Genomic DNA, 25,655 nt, shown 5'->3' with positions numbered 1-25,655 from the left:
TTTCTAGGGTAGTTTACTGCTATCTTACCTTTACAGGAGAATGTTGAAATAATGTCTTCCCGTCAGTAGCACTTTGTGCCCGGCTAGCATCCACAGCAGAGAAAAATTTCACAACTGCATAGTAGCCTGGTTCTGCCTGAGAAGCATTTTCACACACTCTAAGTGAATACAGCAAACCAAATTCGGAAAATGTGCTGCAGAGACAGTTCTGTGTAAATACAAAGCAGTTATAGTGTACAATCAAAAATTATCCTTCAACTTGAGTTCTCCCTGAAATAAGATGATAGTTATAAAAAGAAAGCAATGCAAACAAATTACATGAGAAAAGGAAACGCTACAGTGTTGTTCTTCTCAAGCTCCTGAAATAGTGTGCGTTAAAAAAAAAGGATATGAAGATGTGCAATCCCCCCCCCACCAAAAAAAAAAAACATGTAATGCAGAATTACAAACTCTGCTTAAGAAAAAAATACATAATCATCATCAATTATACACAATAAGAATGTTAAAAAATCTAACTGGTTTACCACATCTCATAGATTTGATTATCAGTATTATTACCGAGGTTCGAAATCAAATTCCAAAGGGTACCCTGTCCAAAACCACGTAGGTTATCACAACGGTAACCATTGGAAACACTGGGGCACGCTACAGCAAGTCCCAAAATATGGAGACTGAGTGGCTGAAAGATTGGACTTGCATATACTAAGTCCGGGATGACATTTCTTGGAACAAAAGGTAACAGAAACTAGTAACCAAAACAAACACAAAGGGCCCAACCAGCACTGCAGCCAATTATTTATTGAAATAAATACAATACAAAAACTGAGCATTTTCATCTAAAATCAGCTTTACATAGACGATCAGATGTCTGATGAAGTCCATGTGAAGTTGATTTTAGACAAAAGTGCTCAATTTTTTATTGTATTTATTTTAATCCACGGTTGGTTGCAGTGCTGGTTGAGCCCTGTGTGTTTATTTCTTGGAACAATCCCTTTTCTCCAAGGTATGGCAATCTCACAGTTGGTATATATAAGTTCAGAAGGAAGAATTTTTAAGAAAAGTGATTTTGAAGATTTACTCTTCTGCTGTGTTTTCGGTCTTTTTTTTTCAGGCTTCTCACTTAAATAAAGCTATCCGAGCACAATTCCTTAGTCATTTACATAAGAGTACACAGCTCAAAAATGCTGGCCACCTGCATTCTGTAGCTGTGAGAATATTCCATTATATGGTTAAAAAGAAAACCATACCACTGTTTTATTTTAACAGTGTGGATTTAGTGTACAACTGAAATACAACCTCCAAGGTTGTCAAAGGATTCACCAGCATCTTGAGTATGTAAGACATACTCTCTCTCTCTCACCAAGTCTTCTACAACTGATCTTGAGATGTGATGGCATATTACAAGGCACTGGCTACTGCTTAACTACTCCCACACTATGGACATTCAGCACATGTAGCTAGTTACTGAGCCAGCTCCAGCCATAAACAGTTCAGCAGTTTGTTTCAGAGAACCTTCTTGCTAGAACACATTGCCATTGTGTGACAATCTTATTTTTAGTTTATAAACAAATTACTATATTTTTATTCAAATGCTGTTTTGCACCAGTTCCAGGCAACAAGCAAGGCAAACTAAGGAAGGGAGGTGGACCAAGCCCTCCAAGTAGGAGTTGGTAGCCTGTCTTAAGAACTTGTTGGGATCACATTAGGAAGCCTGTAGGAGGCTTTAGAGGATGTAAGTGTCCCACTGCAGCTCTCCATTCCAGTCCCAGTCCCACTAAAACTGAATGATGAAGAGCCAGCAGCAATAGTAAGGGATGGCATGTGGCAAGCTCTTGCATAGCATGAGGCTGTGCCGGTAGACAGAGGCAGCATCTAGTCTACAACTACGGACTATGACATTCAGGTTAGTTTTTCCTTTCTAGAGTACAACTGACTACTGCTGTGATATCTGTGAGCTATGCTATCTCGTGCATGGTCTGCTGTCACTGATCATCTAACATTCTCTCTCATCTTAAAATATTTTTATTATCTTTTAGAAGAATTATTCATACTATTTTTACATAAATTCATACTCGAGTGATCACCGACTCCTGTTCACGAATGTCGTAATGCATCATATAAAAAATAATTCAGATTTCTGTCGGTTTAGATTAACAAGTTCTGCTTTACTGATTACTTAATTCTACAAAGGTAATGAATGTTGCCAGCACTGAAATACTTCATGAGTTAGTGTACTGCATATTTAAGGAAAATGAATTATACTGCTTGTATTTATTATGCCATCTCTTCGATTATTTCTGACTTCAGAAAAATGAAATGACTATCATTTGTACAGTGGGGAGGGTGAAGTGGAAGCAGTGTTAGATTTTTAATGCGTCAATTGTTCATGATACATTTCTCCTGTAACTCGTGTGCATTACTACTTTTATGTTGTAGGTAACTGCTGCCTGTAGGAATGGTAATCCATGCAGCACTGTTTCTCGTCTACCTTTCACTGATGGTGAACATACCATTTTTAAAGGGAAGAAATGCATACATTTGCAAATTGCCCCTCATAACTCCCCATTCTAGTTAGACATACAGCTTTGCCTTTGAAGCTGATTCACAGTAATTCAAGATCAAATGTCTTACACATCCCTTATAGATACGCTATGTAATGTGCAGTGATTCTGAGACGAGGATACGAGGAGAACTGTAAGGTTAGTTGGTCTGATATTTTGACCTATTTGATGCAGGTGATCCTGCTGTCACTGACCTGATGGTGCTGCATAATCGTGATTTCGAATGTGAGATTCTGCTAGGTGTAGAGGAAGACTGACATGGCCTGCATGAAATATGCTGTGCTTGTTCACCACGAGTGCTTACATTACTGTCCTGAGAAGTAACAGTATTATCACGTCATCCCCACCCATATGTTCAGACAGTATCCCATCCTCTGCTCCTTGCAAGACTGACTCCAGCTTAACTCTGGTATGTTCGAACTACAAATGGAGGTGACCACTGCTGCTTGGTGTGCCACCATACTCAGTGTGATCATGGCATTGTCCCTACTCTGCCATTTTGTAGTGGTGCTGGAAATCATCATGCAGACCCTGGAGGACTCTGACCATTCCCACCCGATTCTCTGTAGCAGTGCTCAGACCTCTAACAATGCCACGGCACATTTCCTGTTGGGCAACCAATGCTTTACATGCTTCCTGGATTAGCTGTAAGAAATTCTTGCACCTAGCTCCTCTTTGTAATGGTGTCACTGTGGACACTGTTTCCTATGAATTTCTGCCATCATCCTCAAAGTGTTCCTCTGGGTCTGGAGATACTGGTGTAGAGGTGTAGAGGTGTCCCTCTGGGTTTGGAGATACTGGTGTAGAGGTGCAAGGGTGGTGTTCCTCTGGGTTTGTGGATACTGGTGTAGAGGTGCAGGGGTGGTGTTCCTCTGGGTTTGGGGATACTGATGTAGAGGTGAAGGGCTGTTCTTCCTGTACAAGTGTGAGTGGCATGTTATCTTGTGCTTGACTGCCACTTTCTGCATAGTTACTAACATGTGGGGTGTGAGATCCTACCATTAAACTTGAGGACTGTCTGCCACTTTCCTCAGGCTGCCTCGTAAATGTGACTGTTATCAGCAGCAACAACATTCATTCTGCTGTTGAAATCATCCAAATTTATTGTACAGTTGAACTGTTCATTTTTGATGTAGACACTGTAAAAATACTTTGACAAAATTAACAATGGAAAAGCATACAGTGGGGTGAGAGGAACACTTAGCATGCACCCTGCCTTCATTCCCATTCTTTGCTGATGTACAAGGTATGTCTAATTTTGACGCGTTCAATTATGAAATTCCTTCTCAGTATTCATTTCTCTCTATATAAAATGTGCATTACAGATTTTAAGCCAACCTTCGTGAGCAGATGAATGTTTCAGCTGCAGCAGACATTGGTAAGATGTAGCAGTGTCCACACCACCTCTAATTATTCTTGTTCCACTACCATCTGCATCACAGTCATCCCCATGGATGGAAAGAAGGTATTAAGTGAATACGATTCGGAACCCCCCCCCCATTCTGCCTGGCTTTACTTATAGTACATGCTACCGTACCATTTGCCCTTTTCTGGCACTGTGCCAATGCCCTACTTCTGCCACCCACTGCATTAACTTTAACTACGTGATTCCAGACCTTGATCCTCTCAGCTTGACTAGGCCCCCATTTACCAAAAAGAAGTTTTCCACATGTCTTAAGTGCTGCTATGGGGACAGGATTTTTCCTCATCACTGAAGTTATCCTTTCTTTGCTTTGAGCCCTTATTTTCCTTCATTATTACATGTGCAAAAAAGGGCAACAGCTAGAAAGTGTGACAATATCATTTTGATGTAATCAACTTTTAAAGTACAAAACAGTGGACGAGTCTTGCCATCCACAGTAAATAAAAATGTTACTCAACACAAACCATATAATTACACTCAGAAATCTCAATACAGCCATGTAAAACTACAATATATTACTTACAGTTCATTTTGGTAATGAATGCAATCACTGTACTCACAAAAAACATCCTTGCCCTACCCGGTTGTCTGTCATGTACTCAATACTGCCATTTTTCATTCATCTCTGTCACTCCAAAAGTCTCCAATTCATGACACATGCCTGTTGATATACTTATCGCTGCAGAACTTCAGTGGTACAATTACTATATTTATACCCATGTATACACAATCAGTAAATCATACCAGTGATGATCATCTTCTGACATCATCAGGAACCATTTCCACTGCTGTTTTAATGAAATCAGTCTTCCAAATGACAAATCTTGCCATCAGTCACTGCTATCATAACATGCACATCATATATGTAAAAATTCATTAAATATTACCCTTAATTCAATCATGAAATACTATTTTGAAGTGTTTACTAAATTATATATTTTTTTAAATATTTCCTTACTGTAATAAGCCGGCAGTACTCTAATGCATTTGTCACCTACCTCAGCTACAGGTGAATTATTATGCCTACGCTCAACTTATTGACAAAATTTCAGGGCCATTTATATGTGTTTACACATGTTATCTGCAAAGTAGGCTAATTTGCATTCATCCCTATGAATCATAATAGTATGCAAAAGGGTCCTGAGATATAACTGTGAATTTCATGTTTTTGACTATCATGAATGCATGGTCAAAGTAACATGAAGCAGTTTGTTTCCCCACCCTCCCTCTCTAGTCTTGTAGTCTTAAACTTGGTGGCTTTGGAACTGCCCATCCATGCTGTAAATTTGTGTTTGGATACGCCTCCCGGACCCACCTCATTTGCTCACTCAAGGGAGTACACAAGACTATTTGGGAAGGACTACCCCCTTGCTTCTTTGATTTCAGGCACTCCTACCACTCCCATCTCATCAGCAGTATCGACTGTGTACAGAGAGAGCATTTATGAAGGACAACCCCTATAGACTCTTAGTCTTGTTCTGTTTCCACTTTCTCCACTTGACCAAAACAATAACTAAATAAATTTTCACACTTTATTCAGCTGCTCTTACTGTAACTGTGCTCTATCTACTTTATTACCTTATTTTGCTTTGCTGTGTGCTCTTAAGTGTTAAAGTGCTCTTATTCTGCATTTATTTACTGCTTGTTAGTAACTTGTTTTATCTGCTATACTAAGTATCTTAGTTTTAGCACTTGTGCTTCAGGCCAGTTGTTTTACATTTAAAGGTTTTTGTTGTCTACACTCCTGTGGACAAACACTTATCAAAACCCGCTCTCCATAAGTCCGCCAAGTATTTAGAACACTATCTGGACAAATTCCCACCAGTTTCTCCTGCCAGCTGGGTCAACATGGGCATATTGAGACAGTGCAGCAACTGCCTATGTTCACTGGCAACCCTCTTCTACTAGCTCATAATTCCTCTACTTGTGAAAAATGCATCTACATCAGTAACCTGAAATTCATGCTCTCTCGCTCCAGTCAGTACTCCTGACAAAGAGGAGATTGCCAGCACAAACACCACATAGCCAAGCATAACACACATCCACCTATGCAGGAGTCCTCAATAAAAACTTACCTAACCAATACAGACCTTCCCTCCCAAACACACTCACACATTCCATACACAACACCAAACATCACACACAGTAGACAACACACTAGTGTCTCACAAACACAGCCCATTAGGCATAACAATAAACCAATGCAGCCCTTAAAGGCATAACAATAAACCAAACATACTAGTATTTGGCGCCACAATAGTGAGAAACACTGATGTCCCCCTCACCAGGCTCAACAAGGAGAAGGTCACAGTCAATTGTTTGTCAGGTGCCAGAATCTGCCACATCACGCACTTAAGTCTCTCCACAATAGGTACAAGTATGATTCTGTCATTGTCCATGCTGGTGTGAATGACTCAAGATGTAACTCCCTGAGAGCTCAATCATGTCTCTCTTCATACAGTCCAGAGTACGTGTCCCAGGCAGGTATGACCCTAGCCCCAAGCAGCACCCTACCTTCACAAAGACTGATACCACAATACCAACAAAAATAATTTACTTCAACAATTGGCTTAGCTTCTGGTGTCTTTCCAAATTAATTCAGTATCTGTCTGCCTGGGATGACATGGCTGACGGGCTTCGATACTTTGCCAGAGATGGCTTCCACCAGTCATCCCAGAGGTTCCAGATCCTGGCCAAGGCACTTGCCTCCCCATTGTGTGTTTTTTTAGGCTACGTTCCAAAGACAAATCTTCCAACATAAAATCTGTCAAAAAGCAAACTGAAGGTCATGCTGCTTAACACTAGGAGCTTTAACCTAAAAATGCACTCACTGGAGGCTCTCCTTACACTGGAAGATGCCAATGTCTATGCAGTCACAGAAACTTGGTTAAGGGCTGCGAAGAGCACTCCTGCCTTACCAGGCTATACCTCATGCCACAGTTTCAGACCCCAAAACGAGATTGGAAAGACTAAGGGTGGTAGTGTCTCTTATCTTCATTAAGGACAGGCACCCCTCCAGACTGGTTTGCCAGCATGACTCACTGGAATCATTCCAGGTGCAACTGACAGTTGTCCCACCCAAGTTATAGCCAGCTATAGACCCCGCTCCATGACTCCGGACACTCCACTCCTCCTACCTGGACCCACTTGACTCCATCAAGGTACACCCTAACAACCTGATCCTTGGTGACTTCAACTACCTCACCACAGTGAGTGAAACATTCCTGTACTAATGCACTCACCCAACAATTCCTTTACTTCATCAGTTATAATGCACTAGACCAGCTTGTCTCACCCCCTACAAGAGGGAATAACATTCTGGACTTGGTTCTCAACAACATGAGTGACCACTGCACCACTCCCGTACTATGTTCTTCCCTGGTGAGATCAGATCATCACCCTGTCTCATTTGAAGTTTCTATCCCACCCCAGTCAAAACCAGGCTAAAAACCTTCTCAAAAGCTGACTACAACCTCCTAAGGGAGGGTATCAGTAGCCTCACACCACCACCCCCATCATGCAGACAACTATGCTAAACAGTATGCCAATGAAGTATACAAGCACCCGTACAACTGCATGGACTCAGCCATACCCAAAAGAACTAAAACCTGCTCCTCAAGGAAACATAAACCTGTCTGGTGGACATCCTCTATCAACAGGCTTTACAACAAAAGGAAGAAACTGTTGTCCACGGGTAAAAAGGAACAAATTCCAAATTGGAAAAACTCCTTCCTCAGCCTCCACAAGCAAATTAGATCGCTAGTGAAAACCTCTAAAGCCAATTATAAATTGAAACTAGCCTGCGAAACAAAGGGAAACCACAAAGACTTCTTAAGCTACATCAGGAACCTCCATGACAAAGCCCAGGTTTGTTCCAAATTAGTACTTAAATTGTACCACTTACACTGATCTTCTTGACTTAGCCAACCTGCCAGCTGATAGTTTAAGCACAAACCTCACCCTCCTACCCCCCCCCCACAAAGGCCCATTAAAAATCCACAATACTTATCCTGCAACTCACATCTCCAGAGATCAAGTGTTAAAGGCCCTATCCAAGGCAAAGAACACAGCTTCCATAGGACCCAATAGTATCCTAGGCTGTATTCTGGACCATCTCCAGCAAGAACTAGCTGTCCCACTGAACACACTATTCAACCACAGCCTAATTAGAGGCTTCACTCCAACAGAGTGCAGAATTGCCACTATCATCCCATTGAACAAAGGTGGTGCCACTACTGACCATGGAAACTATTGCCCCATTAGCTTGACAAGTCTGATATGTAAAACGATGGAGCATATTATTATGGATCTCAAACACGGACATAGGCAATCTCCAATCACTTGACCCCACCCAATTCGGATTCACCAGGGGCAGATCTTGCCTGTTGAACCTGGCTGAATTCTTTGAGACTGTCACCACGGGCCTGGATGAGGGAAAGTCAGTACGTACAGCTTACCTTGACTTGGTCAAGGCCTTTGACACAATCCCCTCACTTGGACATCATCAAAAAGTTAACTTGGAGTAAATCCCTATCTCGTCAGGTGGGTGGCCAACTGGCTCACCAACAGGACCCACAAGGTCAAAATAGGCACCACCATATCTGACAGCAGACCTGTCACTAGTGGTGTTCCCCAGGGATCTCTCCTGGGACCTCTACTGTTTGGCATCTACTTCTCAGAGGTCCAGGCAAAGACAAAGGGACTGTGGCTGACCAAGTTTGCAGATGACTGTAAGTTGGTTGCTGTCATTGAGTCACCAAATGTCAACATACTGCAAGAGGGTCTTATAGCAACAAATGACTGGTGCCAAACTCATGGCCTTAAGTTAAATGCAAAAAAAATGTATTATACCATTTGGCAAAAACACGTCCCCTACCGATTACCACATCAACAGCAACCCCCTAACCTGTGGTGAGAGACCTGGGTACACAAGTTGACAACAATCTCACATTTGACCTTCATGTAGTGGCAGTTGTCAGAAAAGCCTTTTACTTGCTTTATCTCATAAGTAAAGGGATTGCATCCAGAAAAAAGGAGGTTACTACCTCTCTGTACTCCTCCCTCATTAGGTCTATAATATAGAGTATAACACCCATTGGGTACATACCTTTCAAACACATGCATCAACTGGAAAGGCCACAGAAATACCTCACAGAGAATCCATGGCCTCCCAATACCTGTCCTATGCAGACAGGGTCAAATCACTATCACTTTACTCGGTATCGTACTTATTGCTCAGAGGTAATCTGTGTCTCACCTACAAGGCAATATCAGACTCTGCTCTTCTAGACATGCTCCATATACGCAAGTCTAACTCCTTGTGCATTACCCATTCGAAAGGCCCAAATCTAATATGCAACATCAATAAAACCTGCTGGAGAAAAATCTCCCAGAGGCTGCCATGTCTCTGGAATAGACTTACTATACATGTCAAACAGAGTACCTCGCTAACCCTCTTCAAGCACAACCTTGATGAGTGGATGGGAAACTACAAATTTGTCCCAGGGGTTCCACCTTTGCCCTTCACTGACAGGGGCGACAGGTGCTTACTGAGATTTCTTTTTTGGGGATAAACTCTTGGCTTGGCTTGTAAGGGCCCTAGAGCCATTAGCCTAGTAACCTCCTATGAATGCACATCAGACTGACATGGAGCTGTCCTCAGTGCTCCACAGCTGTCCCAAGCTTGTTGCGGGAATGGCCTTAAGACTAACCAAAATCAGAACGTAGTTAAAAAAAAAAAAATGCAAACAAAATGGAGTCATCTGAATGTCAAGCTTGCAGCAATAAGAAGTGTAATCCTTGCCCATCCAAAGCTGCGAGTCACACCCAGCACCTTGAACAAATCGCAACTTCCTAACACTTGCAAATAACTCACATGATGACATTTATTTCCATCCCCTTCCCTCAAAAAGTAAATTTTGCTGTACAACATGAAACATACTGGTGTTAGGATATAAAAATAACAATTAGCAATATCAATTGTTAATCATATATTTCCATTTTAAATCACGCATAAATGGGAAAGGTAACTGGTTTCCTTTAAGAAAAAACAGTATGTGACAAAGCAGTGTGTTAAACCAAACTTGCCAATAATACCAATAGCTGTTCCATTCTAGTAAATAGGGTTTGGTTAAGGTGACGCCACACCTCATAGGGAGTGGGTTCTAACCCTGATTAATACATCCTTGAACATAACTTTCCTCATTGCTGTCCTGGCATTTTGAATGACGGCATCACCTGTGAAGGCATAAGGCCGCACTCCTAGCTAGTCTGACAAGGAAGCCATGAATGACGGCATCACTTGTGAAGGCATAAGGACGCACTCCTAGCTGGTCTGACAAGGAAGGCATGATAATGCGGGTCTAGTGTTTCATCGAACACCTCTTGGTTGACAGAAAGAGCGAACGCACTAAAGTGCAAACTCTCAAAACAGTGATTTCTTTCCCTGGGAAAGAAACTGCTTGGCCATCCCTGTGTGCTTGCCCCTTTCATCACTGTAATGCGATCTCAGAGTTGGTATATTTAGTTAGGGGGTGTGGGGGGCACAGCCCCCCACATTATGTTTGAAAGTGTGTGTGTGTGTGTGTGTGTGTGTGTGTGTGTGTGTGTGCGCTAGCGATTTCTTTCCCAGGGAAAGAAATCGCTGTTTTGAGCATTTGCGCTTTAGTGCTTTCGCTCTTTATCTTCGGTCTTTTAATATAGACCCAATAATGCTCTTCCTTCTCAACGATTCTTACAGAGAAAAGATCAGAGCATGCACACATCATATAACCTGGAAAAAAAATCGATATGGGGCAGAAGTCAGGTGATAGAAGTGTAGGGCTGGTCAAGTGGATAGACAAGGTAGTGTTAAGAAGGTCAGAGATCTAAAGTAAGTAAAACAGCTTTTATTTATGTTCCCAATTACAGTAAGTCATATTAAAGATAAAAAAAGTTTAACAAGTTGGCATAAATGGAGGTATTTTCTAAGATAGATATGTATACTGGAAAATATTACTTGGAAAGCTGTTATTAAATGCAAAGGAAACCATGCGCATGTTTGTAATAATACATGCCTCTTTTTAAAAAAAGATGAGCATGAGTAATGTGTTAACAGATTTTAATATATACAAATGTGACATATTTTTATTAAAAAATAATTTGTATATGTACTTCTCTAAATCTTGTACTGGGTTACAAAATGAAATATGTATTAATGGATTTATAAATGAAAATAAAATCTAAATTAAATATTAAAACGCATTACTATTGCATAAATAGTTACATTAGCCAGTTTTCTATTGCATAAATAGTTACATTAGCCAGTTTTGTGTAGGCCATAGAAATATAAGTAATACAGTTGCTTGTTCAAAAGTATTTCTACCTGCACGTATAAAATGGTTGAAGTCCGTTAGAGTGGAAGTTGGAGGAGGGGTGGGGGTTGCTGTGCCAAGTGAAAGACCAGTATAAATTTTACTGAAAAATGTTGTCAAATCAGACACGTGCACAGGAAAGGAAATGCAAACTTTCATGAATTGATACTTTTTTGTGTTTGTGAATACGACACACCTGAACAAATCTGAGTGTTAGATGTACAGCACAGTATTTTGAAAACATTTCATACATTTAATTTTTCTCTTGTATAACTGGGAATATTGGCACAGTATTGCAAAAATTCATATGTCTATGCACATATAAAAGAAAACAAAAAAGAAGCTACTGCTTAGCTATTAACACGTACAAAAAATATCTATCTACATATCTATATACATACACACACACACATATATATATATATATATATATATATATATATATATATATAATAGTAGATAGACATGTAGGTATAGATGATATACTAGATATAGATATCTATATACACACACATACACATCTGTAGCTAATCTCTCTCTCTCATATATATATATATATATATATATATATATATATATATATATATATATATGTATATAAAAACTATTAACACAATCACAAATATAGATTAACAAGAACGGCCTTCTCTCTTTTAATTATAGCTAAAGAAGAAAGATTACAATTGCCAGCTGAAGTCCAGCAGAATTTTGTTTTATTGGTTGGTAATATGTGTATAAGAAACATAAAAAAAGATTTGAAATCATTGTATTAAAAAAAATGTTATATATATATACACACACACACACACACACACACACACACACACACATCTGTGGACAACTGCTGTTCTCTTTTATATATATATATATATATATATATATATATATATATATATATATACATATATATATGCATACATAAGCACTCCTCATATCATATACACGCACACACACACACACACACACACACACACACACACACACACACGCCAGAATAGGAGACTTGTCTGCAGTCTCTGATAACTAAGAACAGAGTTCTGAAGAAGAGAAGTTAAAGAAAGCATTTCACTTAATGCTCAAGACTGCCAAATGCAAAATGGTTGTAATGTGGCACGTCAGACCCAGAATAAACAGATGGTGTATATACTAATCATTATAAACAGAAAAATGGTGCTGTGCAGCATGAACCAGGCTGCCAGACAAGAAAAACAAATGCTGTTATCTAATATGACAGCAGAATGGCTGGAGAAGCTGCAGATGACCAGATGATGACAAATAATGCGTACATCAAGTACATAAAAGTAATACAATAAAAATGTATCTTTCCTTTTTCTGGCTATATCCAAGTTCAACTCACTTCTCACATACAAAAAAAGGTGGTGCATATGTCTACTGCCAGTGGGCAACAAAGAAGGTTGAGCAAACAACAAAAACTACACCAATATAAGCAAAGATATCATCTGTCCAGTGTAGACACTGTCATCTTGTGTGTGCTTTTCCCAGCACAGTTCCAACCAAACCTCAGAGACAGAACCCAACAAAGGTCTACCAGTACACACTTCCAGGCCCTCACAAGTACCTGACCGGGGGCAGAGCCTGAATGGCTAACTGAAAGCAGTAGTATTTTAGAGCTCCATATAACTAGTTAAATAAGACAGGAAAAAATATTCTTTTTTTTTCTTCAAAGTATAAAATCTTATAGATAAAGGTCTAATTTACATAATTAGAAACTTTGGTGAAGTTTTACAAATAAATTCCTGTCAAAAAGCTTAGAGATATATTCACTTGTTAAAATGAGAAACTCGAGGAATTCTCACCAGGATGCTGCCTTAAAGAAGGAACTACAACAGATGACATCTACCCTGCAGGGGATGGATGATTTTAAAGAGAACCTAGAAAATCTTAAAACAAACAGTCAAAAACAGGCTGACACCCTCAAGGAAATGCTACAACAACACCAGACAAGGATAACAGGAATAGAAGTTTCTCTAAATGACTTGGAAAGCAGACTTAAGGAAGAGGAAACACAAAGAACTGCTTCTTAAACAAAACACTTGGTTGGTTAATAAAGTAGATGACTTGGAAAATAGGGAGAGGAGAAATAACATCAGGATTTTTGGATTACCTAAAACACAGAAGGTGAGGATATTATTTCCTTTTTATCAAGCTGGATCCCTTACTTTTTAAATTTAAAAGAAGGACTTTCCTTTGGCATTGAAAGGACGCACAGAGCTCTTGGGAAACCTGCCACTAACTCAAACTCTCCTCCTAGGTCAATAATTATCACATTTTTTTCATACTTGGACAAGGAACTGATTTTAAGATCTGCTTGGAGGAAGACGCCTCTAAAATATAAACAGAGCCTGATAAGATTTGAGAATGACTACTCATCTAGAATAATGGAAAAAAGTGTGGCCAATGATACAGTTTCTGAAACAAAATAACATCAAGGCACAACTTGCATATCCAGCTAAGATATGAATACTGTATGCCAACGAGATGAGGACTTTTATTGACTCAGAGAAAGCCTCTTCATTTATTAAAACTAATAATGTGATTACTTTACCAGAAGATATGGATTGGTATGAATTGTTTTAACATTACTTTAAAGGTCCAATTTTACTGCTTGGAATTTTAAAACAAAGTTAACTAACTACTGGAATCTTTATCTATAGATGACACATGAGAGTTTTCACATTACCTCAGGTATGTAAAACAGGGTACTTTTCTTTCACAGAAGGAGGGTTATATAGCACACAAAATATTTATACTGTAAATCAACATATAGTATATGTGTATTTTCTCTCAATTTTCTCTTTTCTTTCTCTCGCTTTTCTCATTATTATTTTAACTGCATCTCGTCTCCCTTTCTAAATTCTCTCCTATTTATTATACTAATATAGTCTGTATATATTTAATAACTCACTATCTTATACATAGATAAATAATAGTCTAACATAATCTAGTTTTAAGGTAGACTAATTGGAATAGTGAACTTAATTATTACAATATTTATTAGAGTAATGATAGTCACTGCTATGCTTATTGGGATTGGGGACATGTTCGTGATTAACTCTGAAATGTTCCATTCATGTACATATGTCCTTTGAATTATTTCCTTTTAGTATTCACAAATATATATATATATATATATATATATATATATATATACATATATATATATATATATATATATATATATATATATATATATAAAAAGGAGGGAAAAATGTACTGTTGGTTAAGAGAAGTGAAGCTTTCTTCACATTCTATCTGCATTGCCATAGCAACAGTAAACAACTGCTGCAGTTTCTAAGGACACTGTCAACCTGCGAAGTGCATTTAGCCCTACATATAACAAATAATAAGAAAAAGTAATGTTTAGTTATTAAAATGAAAAACAACCTAAGCAAGGTCAAATAAATACATAAGACTATTTGTAAATATTTTATGATTTAACCTCATAGGATTACATACCTTCCGTGGTAGTGCAGCGGTAGTGTTGTTGCCTCACAGCAAGAGGTTCTCCCGTTCGATTCTCGGCTGGAGTGCAGGGAGTGCCTTCTGTGTAGAGTCTGCATGTCCTCCCCGCGGTTGGATGGGGGTCTTAAAAGACATGCGTAAATGGACGTGCCTTCGTTGAAGGTTGGACGTCGAGCTGGCACCTAGGCGTTCGTGAAAATCTACTGCCAATCATTAGCAGACCGGAGTTCCGCTGTGGTGACCCCTAACCGGGAAAAGCCGAAAGACAAACCATCCTCATAGGATTACATATTCCTGGAAACACAACTGAAATGTTCCCAAACTACATGTGCACTTAAATGTAGCTGCTTGATTAAAAAGTATTACTCAGTTTAACATGCTGATTTCACAAGCTGTCTGCACTGTAAAAGTTACATTTTATATGCTACTTGAAATTGTCAGTCTCTAGTGCGCATGAAAAGATACATATTACTTTTTGCAACATGTTATCTTTGCAGTTACCTCACACTCTGTACAAACTCACTTGGTAACGGATAGCTATTCATTTAAAATAGTTTAAATATTAAATGCGCCCTTGAAATGCTATTGACATTTTGACAAAATATAATCTGAACTGTAAAATGAACGGCTTGAAAGAACTGAAGTAATGCACAGATTTCAAAGACAGTTCTTGATACTACAGTAATAGTAAAAATGTATATTTACAAGGAAGTATTGAAATGTTTTAGCCTTCCAGTTAAAATAGCTTACTGTCAACATTTTGCGATATCAGAAAGTTTGGAGAGCTAGGAAATTACTATTCTTTGTCTTTATAATGATTATTAGACAGATGTTAAGACTCTGCTTAGTTTAATGAATTGTGACATATGTTTATGAGGAAAGGTGGACTCAATTACTCACATTGGACTACACATTCCTGGAAACTCAACTGAAATGTCCACAAATTACTTGTGAATTTAAAAGAAACTGCCTGATTAATAAGCATAATTTACTTTAACAACCTGAATCAATAAGCTATCTGCTCTATATATGCTACATTATATATGCCACTTGCATACGACAGTCTCTAGAGCACATGAAAAAATACATTATCTTTGCAACATGCTATATTTGCGCTAACCATACATTCTAAACTAACTCAATTGGCAAATGACAAGTTATTTATTTGAAACATCAGTCTAAATATTAATTGTGCCCTTGAAATATTGTTGCCATTTTGACAAAACAAAACATGAACTGAAAAAGGAGTGATTTGAAGAAGTGAAGTATTGCACAGATTTAAAAAACAGCTATTGACACTACAATATAAGTAGAAGTGCATACATGCAAGGAAAAATTGAAATGCTTTATACTTTTAGTTAAAATAGCTTATTGTTAACTTTTTGCTTGATCAGAAAATTTAAAGAGCTAGGAAATTATTTCTAATTTGTCTTTATAATGTTTACTAAAGTGATGTTAGTCACGGACCTGTTTAATGGATTGCGAGTCATGTACAAGACGGACTACTGAATGTTATTTCTGTTTACCTATGTTTGCTGAATTTCTTTTATTAGTACCGATTTAAAACAAGGAAAAGAAAGGGAAATCTCTGTTTTTGGTCAAGGAAGGAGAGGCGTAAGAGTATTCTAACTGCCCCGAGAACTCTATAAGATGCTTTAAATACTATTTGATTAATACTTAGGCAAGTCTTGATTACTATATAGGTACCTTCACATTCATTCTAGACCTGATGTGATTACCCATTCTGGAAGCAGGAGGTGCCCTATGCAGGATGGGAATTGTCAGGGTGATCATAGTTCATTCTTAGACTATGCTTTGTAAATCTATAAATATGTAAAAGCACTGCACACTAGAATGTAGGACACCTCTACTCAGAGTCAGGATATCACTGATAAGCCATGTCTTTTCATAAGTGTAAGTTGAAGTTGGTGAGCTGAAGAGTGGGAAAGTAAAGGAAGACAAAACAGTGCAAGAAACTTCTCTGTGTGGAAGATTTTCAGTCCATATAAGATTTTCAGTCCATATATCTTTAGTTAATCAATGTATATAAAATCAGATCAGACAATAGTAGTAGAAGTAGCAAACAAACTTGTCTTAAGTCAAAACAAAACAAAAAATAATAAAAAAGCATTACTAAGTATTCGAAAGTAATCCAAGCAAGGCAGGCAGTTTCCAGTCGAAAATCCTTTACTAAGTACACAGGCAAGCGATCCAAGTAAAACAAAAATAGAGTAATAATTTCCTCACAAGCTTCCTAAATATATATATATATATGCTTTTCATCAGGCATGGGAGTGGTTTATTGTGCTGTAAAACAAAAATATTGGTACACATGTTAAATTCACATCCCTTCCCCCATCAGTGTGACATTCGAGCTGGTCCTGCCCTACTTAGTAGCTGTCATAATAATATTATAACCCTTATGTACTTTAAATAAAATTTATAATGATGTGGTATCTCTTATTTAACTAGATTATTAAGTCTGTGATTTTATCCAAGACAATATACTACATGGCTGGAAATATATCAACCTTAGTTCGTTTGGTAATCAAAAAATATATATATAAATATACACATACATTTTGCATGTAAAAAATCAGTTTCTATTTTCATAACCTATTGTTAACAAAGATTGCTTTCGTCCTTCTAAACTTCTTCAGGTCTGTGTAAAAGAACCCTAAAAACTATCTATAAAAGTATATGTTAGTATTGTTATTACACATCATTTTGAATAAAGTGGAAAAAAGAACCAGAAAAAAATAAAAATAAGAAAAAAATGTATGTATGATGATGGAAACAAAATATACACTTAAATTATAACCGATTTAAAATGGTATTTAAAAACCAACTGGTAGAATAAAATAAAATAAAATACAAACAATGTGACAAGTTTCTAAGTTCCAGTGCACTTTTAATTGAACAGTAGGTGTTTAGTCCAGGCTTCCTAAAAGAGTTCAGCTTTAATTGCCACATGAGTTCATGTTTCTCCAGAATATTCTGGATGTCTCCTTCAAGATCACCCATGTCTATGTGATCCAGGATCTGGAACTTAAAACCTTTGTCTCTTATGAAGAGAAAGGTGTTTGGCTAGTGCATTATTTTTACATCCAGAGCAGATTTCTGACAGATGACATGAAAATCTACGCTCGAGTTTATTTACAGTCTTGCCCACATAGAATGCATCACATTCATTGCACTGTGCCCTGTAAGCTTGCTGTATAAATATACAGAATGTACAATTAGTTTCACATCTTTTAGTGCTTTTCTCATATGGTCTAGGTTTAAATTCAACAAAACTTCTAATGTTCATGGCCTTCCTATAAACAAATGATGGGGCATCACCTAAGATGTTATTCAGAAAAGGGTTTCCTGTGACAATGTCCCAGTTTTCTTCAATAACATTTTTGATACTGTGATAATCCAAAATGTATGTCAGGATGCAGCTATTCTTGCATTTATTATTCTCTGTGGAATTACTTAACATTCTTCTACTGGGGAGGTTGAGTGAAGGTGCTTCAGTCCTATAATGGGTTTCAGGATGTTTTGTTAACATCTGACTTTCATAGCCTCTCACTAGAAAATCATTCTCCAAGTTCTTCAGGTTTCTCAAAAATGGTTCCATCTCTGTGATAATTCTAGCTAATCTATAGCCTTGGGACTTCACTACATTATACTTGGTTTTTGTTGGATGTAGACTTAATGTGGAGTAATAAGTTAACCCTCGGTTTTCTGAATAGATCAGTGGTGATTCTGTGTTTTTGGACCCACTACACTTGTTTAGTGGGTTGTTTTGAGACTTTGGGGATACCACGGAGATTACTTCTTTTTTGTAAGTAAAGGAAGACAGTACACCTACAGTAAATTCATATTTCATTGGTAATCACTCATTGTCTCCTGCAGAGTCCTTTTAGTCAAACTATTTTAGCAATAATCTATTTGTTGTTGGCTTATTTAGTGTATGCTCCTCTGTTGCATTTAATTTATTCAAAATGACATATCTGACATGTTTGGGATCTCTTAAGGGTAACTAAATAAAGTCAACATAATAATTGTTCACACTACTAACATTCCATCCTGATATATAAAATACTATAGAATAATAGAATAATATAGAATTTCATATCGCTTAAGAAAATTCTCCATATAATAATTTAACATATGAAGCTCAGCTGATATTGTTGGTTAAAGGTATGAATGATAATCCAATTAGGAAGGACTTTCATTTCATGTTTAATGGGAAATTCATATTTACTTGTATTTGATACTATAGAATTAATGTTTTATAGAAGTACTTTTTTAAAGCCTGACCAGAATTTTACCCTACTTGTATTTAAAGAAGAAAGAACATTAAATTACACTCCCAAGTTTACACACATAAAAATAACATTCAATGTTATCAGAGAATATGGTATAACTACTATAATCAATATAAAATTTAAAAAAAGCAAAACGTTTCTTCCAACAATAACTTGAAATGGATTTAACATTCTTATCATTAAATACTAATGGCTTAAATAATGCAAATAAAAGATCAAACTTACTAAAATATTTAAATCTAAATAAGGCACAAGTAGTATTTCTCCAGGAAACACATTTTAAGACTAATGATAAAGCTAAGGACTATACAGTCTTAGCTCAATCCTCCTATAGGACAAAGACAAAAGGAGTATCAATTCTCTGGAAGAAAAACTTAATCACTCCAAAAGTTATTTATAAATATAAAGACAAAGAAAGTCTACTAGCTTTTGTTATAATTAAATTTAATAACAGAATATGGACCTTAGCTAATCTGTATTGGTTCCCAGGAATTGGAGCAGGAACGGTTAAAAAACACCTAGATTTTATTTCCAACAATTATAAAGGAAATCTTATACTGGGAGGAGACTTTAGTTGTACTTTAGAAGCTTCTGAAACTACCAAGAAGTCTTTTTGTACAGCAACTATTTCAAAATCCTTAAAAGATGGATTGATTCATTTCATTTAATAGACACTTTTAAAGTAAAAGATGATAAATCCTTATTATTTTCCCATAAAGTCCATAGATTTGGAACACAAACCAGAATAGACAAATTATTCGTAGTTCAAGATTTACAAACAAAAATCCTCAACTTCTCAATAGTTCCATGGCCCTTCTCAGATCATGACTCTCTGATAATGAAGCTCCAAAATAGAGTTTAAACCTTTAATCCTCTCAAGTAGAATTCCATCATATATCAAGAAAATTAAAGAATTCAGACCCTGGATGTTGTCAGAACTACAATTATTTCTTGAAATTAATAATACAACAGAAATCAGTAGAGTCATGGTTTGGGACTCATTAAAAGCGTATTTATTTGTTAAGACCCTTAGTTGGTACAAAAACAAAGTTAAAGAGAGTGGGAAACTGAATCATTAGACTTGCAAACCAGACTTTTGAAAGCAAAATCTAAAAAAAAAAAAAAAAAAAATCAGAATTGTCCAGAAGTCAAAAAAGAAATAGAGGAATTAAATAAAAAAATATAATGAAATTCTAACATACAAAACTTGTCTAGCCTTGGAAAAATTAAAACTAAACTCATTAGCCACCTCCCCCAGATATATACATACCTTATCTACAAGAATCAAAATACAATCTAAAGCAAATAACATTAGTAGTATACATCATGAAAAGAAAGGGAAAAAAGTATCAGATATAGGAGACATCCTTGAAGCATTTTGGTTCTATTATATGGAACACTTCAAAAAAGAAGATTCAGATACCAACCAAATAAACTTGGATACAAACCTTATCAATATAAAAAAAATTCCCGAAAACTTAAAACTAGACCTACAAAAACCTATATCCTATAGAGAGATTGTTGACAAGATAAAAGAAATGAAATCTAACAAACTACCAGGGATAGAAGGTACAATTACGGAAATTTACTTCAACAGTAATCTCCCTTTTTCATAAAACTTTGCTAGTAGTCCAGTCAGAAGCAAAAATACCACCCTCATGGAAATATTCTCTCATAACGCCAATTCTAAAAGATAATAAACCATCAGACCTTTGCACCTCATACAGACCTATAATCATTACTGAATAATGATTACAAAATATTCATGTCAATCCTAGCTAACAGAATGAAAATCCCACTTTCAAAGACAATTAATAATGATCAAACTGGATTTTTATATAACAGGCACACACATGATAATATTAAAAGGATACTTGCTCTTATAGATTATGTAAATAAAGAAGATAGAGAAACACTTGTAATCGGATTAGACATAGAAAAAGCCTTTGATTCCTTCAACTGGGAATATCTATTTAAAACTTTAGCATTATTTGAATTTCCTCCTCCTTTCATCTTATTACTAAAAAACATGTATATTAATAACTTAGCCTACATTAAATTAGGTCCTTTCACCTCAGAATCCATCCATATAACGAAAAGTACTAAACAAGGATGCCCCCTTTCTCCTATTTTATTTGCTTTGGCTATAGAAATACTTGCAGAAATAATACGCAATAATACAAGAATAAAAGGAATAGAAGTCTATGACGGTACATATCTAAAATAATGCTTTTTGCTGATATTTTATTAACCCTATCAAACTCCAGAGAGTCATTAGGAGAGCTAGAAGAAGTAATGGAGAAATGTTATAAGATTTCAGGTCTACACTTTAATAGATCAAAATTTCTATTTTTAAAGAAGAAACTACACGTTACAGATAAATCCATCATAGGAAAACAAGAACTTGCGCTAAATGATTTAGGAATAGTGTTATGCAAAAATATAAACAAAACAATATTAATATATTATAAAAACACTATTGAAAAAATATATATAGAAAAGTGGAACAAAATTATATTAACTTTTGAAGACAGATTGCAATTAATAAAAATGGTCTTACTGCCAAAAATACTACATGTAGCATTAGCAATACAGTTAATTCCTGAAAGATGCATTCTTAAAGAAATAAACTCATGTTTAATAAAATTTTTATGGTATCCCAAAAAAGAATAGAGTAGCTCTAACTCATCACATTAGACCCTGGAAACAAGGAGGATTGAACTTCCCAGAAATAGAAACATCTATAAAAGCATCTGTGCTTAAAACTATAATAGACTGGATAAACCCAAATTATTTTTCCAGCTGGAAAAAATTAACAATGGCTATATTAACAAATGAATTTAATCTGTTAAAAAAGTTTTTAACAGTAGACAAATCAAACAGACCCTGGTACATACTATGCATAAGTATACAATATAATATAAACAAGAACCAAGAAGAACACAACCACGACAGCCAAAGTCTCCAGTATCAGTCTTTACTGAAGCACAAGCGCTTTCACGATAGCTTCACCACCTGATGAAGCTATCGTGAAAGCGCTTGCGCTTCTCTGTGCACTAAGTAAAGACTGATACTGGAGACTTTGGCTGTCGTGATTGTGTTCTTCTTGGTTCCTGTTTTTATTACTTTTGTTTCTACGGACACAACTTGTGAGTTACTGGTGGTATTGCTTTTAGTATTTATACAATATAATATATCAAAAGCTTCTAAAACAACACTGATTAATTATTACATCAATTCCTTTAGGAAACTTATCAATGCAAACATAGATCTAAAATTAGAAGTTATGTACTCACCATAACGTTCCATCTGAGTAGGTGACTTCATTCGGATGCAACCTGTGGGTATCGGATCCGACCTCGGATCCGAGCCGGCAATTCAAAAGCTTAGGCTCCGAGCTCCTAGCTCCTCCCTCTTACCCATAACCCCTTGCCACGCCCTGACTGACCTCAGATTGAGTTTGCCTCAAATACTGACCACAGTATACTAAAACAGCATAAATACTCGCTCTATAAAGGTCAGGGGATGGAGGTTGCATCGAATGAAGTCACCTACTCAGATGGAACGTTATGGGGAGTACATAACCTCTAAATCTGAAGTAGGAAGACGTCATTCGTCTGCAACGTGTGGGACAGAGTCCGCAGCTACCTGAATCTTGGGTGGCCATCATGGAAGGATGTTCCGAGCACCTGAGCCAAAGGATGCTCTTCCTCTAGAAACAACATCCACCTTGTAATGAGAAATAAAAGTATGAGGCGAGGCCCAAGTAGCTGCAGATATCATCCAACGAAACACGGGACTTAAAGAAACTGCTTTGCCCTAGTAGAATGAGCCGTAACCCTCTTAGGAGCACGTCTGCCTGAAGTGTGATATGCCTGCAATATGCAATTAGCAATCCACTTAGACAGAGTGACTTTAGACACTGCTTTAGCCAGAGGAAATTTAGCAAAAGCGAACAGCTGATCTGATTTCCTGTGGCCAGCTGTCCTGTTAATATAAAACGTAATTGTCTATGAACATCCAATGAATGCAACTTGTATTCCCCTTTGTTTGAATACTTGGGAAAAAAACAGGCAAATTGATTGACTGGTTAATATTGGATTCAGAAGAGACCTTCGGAAGAAAAGATGGATTGGTCCTGAGCCACACGCTATCAGGGAAGAAAGAAAGGTAAGGCGGTTTGACAAAGAGCCTGAAGCTCAGACACCCTTCTGGCTGAAGTGATAGCTACCAGAAAGACAGTCTTCCAGGAAAGGAATTTTAAATCAGCAGAAGCTGCAGGCTCAGAAGGAGGAGCAGTAAGGGCCTGCAGGACTAAAGACAAATCCCAGGCGGTACAACCTCCTTGACTGGAGGCCTTAATAAAAACTCCCTGAGAAAGGATTTGCATAATTTCGCTGTCATAAGGGAGCTGTGTCCTGTCCAATGTGATAATGCGATATAGCCAATTGTACTTTAATCGTGGATGAACTGGCCCCTTGATGAAAGAGGTCTGTTAGAAATTCTAGCACCGCAGAGATAGGTGCTGAAAAGGGATCCACCGTTCTCTGCCCTGCCCATATAGAGAACCTCTTCCATTTACTCCGATAAACCTGTCTGGTAGAAGGTTTATGGGCAGCCACCAAAATTGCTTTGACGGTGAAGAGATACCGAGTCCTAATTAAGGTTGGAATTGGAGCAGCCAAGCTGTCAACTTCAGGTTGGTCCCAGGTTGGGAACTGGCATTCCCAGAGGGTGAGAGATGAGATCGAAATTGGATCCAGAATCCATGGTGGATTGATTTTGTGAGACCATCGAAGGAAGGGGAACCAAGGTTGTCGAGGCCAGAATGGGGCAATGAGAATCATTCTGCTCCCAAACTGTTGGCTTTCTGCAGAAACCTCTGCATCAGAGGAAGTGGAGGGTAGGCATAAGGAGACCGAGGCCAAGCATGCACCAGAGCATCCTCGAACTCCCTGGGGGAAGTAGAGCTAAGAAATTGTCGCATTTGGCGTTTGAGGGAGAAGCAAAAAGATCGCAACAGGGTTGCCCCAACAAAATCTTCTTCGCTACTTGAAGGTTTAGGACGTGTGACCCTTTCGTGTGGAGAAAGGATGAGCTGAGCTTGTCCGCAAGGATGTTGGACTTTCCCGAATGTGCGTTGCTATCAGAAAGCGTTTGGTGGAAATTGCCCATTCCCAAACTCTCATGGCCTCTCGACAAAGGGATAAGACCTGGTTCCTCCCTGCTTGTTGATATACCAGACTACGGACATGTTGTCTGTCTGAATCGCAATAGTCCCTGTAGGAAGAACGTGGTGAAGTGCTTGCAACGCTAGAGCACCGCCTCATTTCAGGACATTTATATGCAATGATGTCTCTGTGGGATTCCACGTGCCTTGGACAATCTTTCCCGCAGAATGCCCCTCCACCGAGGCAAGGCGTCCGTGGTCACTGTGGCTCGGGAAATGCAGCTAAAAGGGTCTTCCTGCCAGGGCTCCGGAAAGAAGCCACCACAGAAGTCCCTGCACGCTCTGCTGACCGCAATCGGGCGTTTAGAGGCGAACAAAGAGGAGACCACTGAACTTGAAGGGTCCATTGAAGAACCCGCATGCGGGCGAGCATGAAGTAGAAGCGGATAGCTGCCGCCATAGAACCTAGGGCCCTCAGGACCGAAGCTGCAGTTGGTGGCGGTTGAAGGATTGCTGTCACATGACACCTCAGGCTGACGATACGGTCTGGGTGAGGAAGGCTCGCATTGATCTGGTGTCTAGTCTTCCTCCTATGAAATCTATAATTTGAGTTGGATTCAGAAAGATTTCTCCCAGTTGATCGTTATGCCCAGCCTTGGTGCTAGTTGAAGGAAGTAATCCCTGGCTGAGCACAGAAGATGCCTTGATGATGCAGTCAGGAGCCAGTCGTCCAGGCACGGAAAGGAAAGACCTGTAATCCCTGGAGCCTCAGGTGGGCCGCTACCACCGCTAACACCTTGGTAAACACCCTGGGGCTGAGGTGAGACCAAGGGAGGACCCTGAACTGATAGTGACTGGCTCCCCCAGGGCGAAGCGAAAACCTCCTGGATCGTCTGTCCATCCGAATGTGGTAGTACGCATCCTTGAGGTCTATGGAACACATCCAGTCGTTCTCCCTCAACAGGAGTATAGATTGCAGGGTGACCATCCGGAACTTTTGCTTGGTTACTGACAGGTTCAACAGGGAAAGGTCTAAAATTGGTCTTAAGTCCCCGTCTTCTTTGGCACCAAAAGAACCTGGAGTAAAACCCTAATCCGCTTGATCTGGGGACGGCAGCTGGATGGCTCTTTTTCCTAGCAGCTGCTCGATTTCGAGAGCTGACGCCTCCCTTGATCGGGTGGAACATCTGGGAGGAGGCTAGATTTTGGGGATCTTGATTAGGGTATTGAATATCCTCTGGATATGAGTGAAGCACCCAACTGTCTGTTGTTATGGACTCCCAAGAAGTCAGGTGCATCGAAAACCGCCCCGACTGCCTCCAGAGGCGGACAGCGGGCAACCCAGGGGAG

General features: G+C 38.3%; 1 protein-coding gene across 1 annotated transcript in view; it reads right to left on the bottom strand.

Annotated features, from left to right (window-relative positions):
• Positions 1-25,655, bottom strand: part of RDM1 (RAD52 motif containing 1) — a 502,099-nt gene that overhangs the window by 431,219 nt on the left and 45,225 nt on the right. The window contains exon 2 of the mRNA XM_044055362.1: positions 29-208. Coding sequence (XP_043911297.1) covers positions 29-208 — 180 coding nt within the window. The remainder of the gene's footprint in view (positions 1-28; positions 209-25,655) is intronic.

The sequence above is a fragment of the Protopterus annectens genome, chromosome 13.part0 (genome assembly GCF_019279795.1).
Source record: "Protopterus annectens isolate FY-2018-M chromosome 13.part0, PAN1.0, whole genome shotgun sequence".
Taxonomy (NCBI): domain Eukaryota; kingdom Metazoa; phylum Chordata; order Ceratodontiformes; family Protopteridae; genus Protopterus; species Protopterus annectens.
This window is presented reverse-complemented; position numbering and strand designations above follow the sequence as displayed.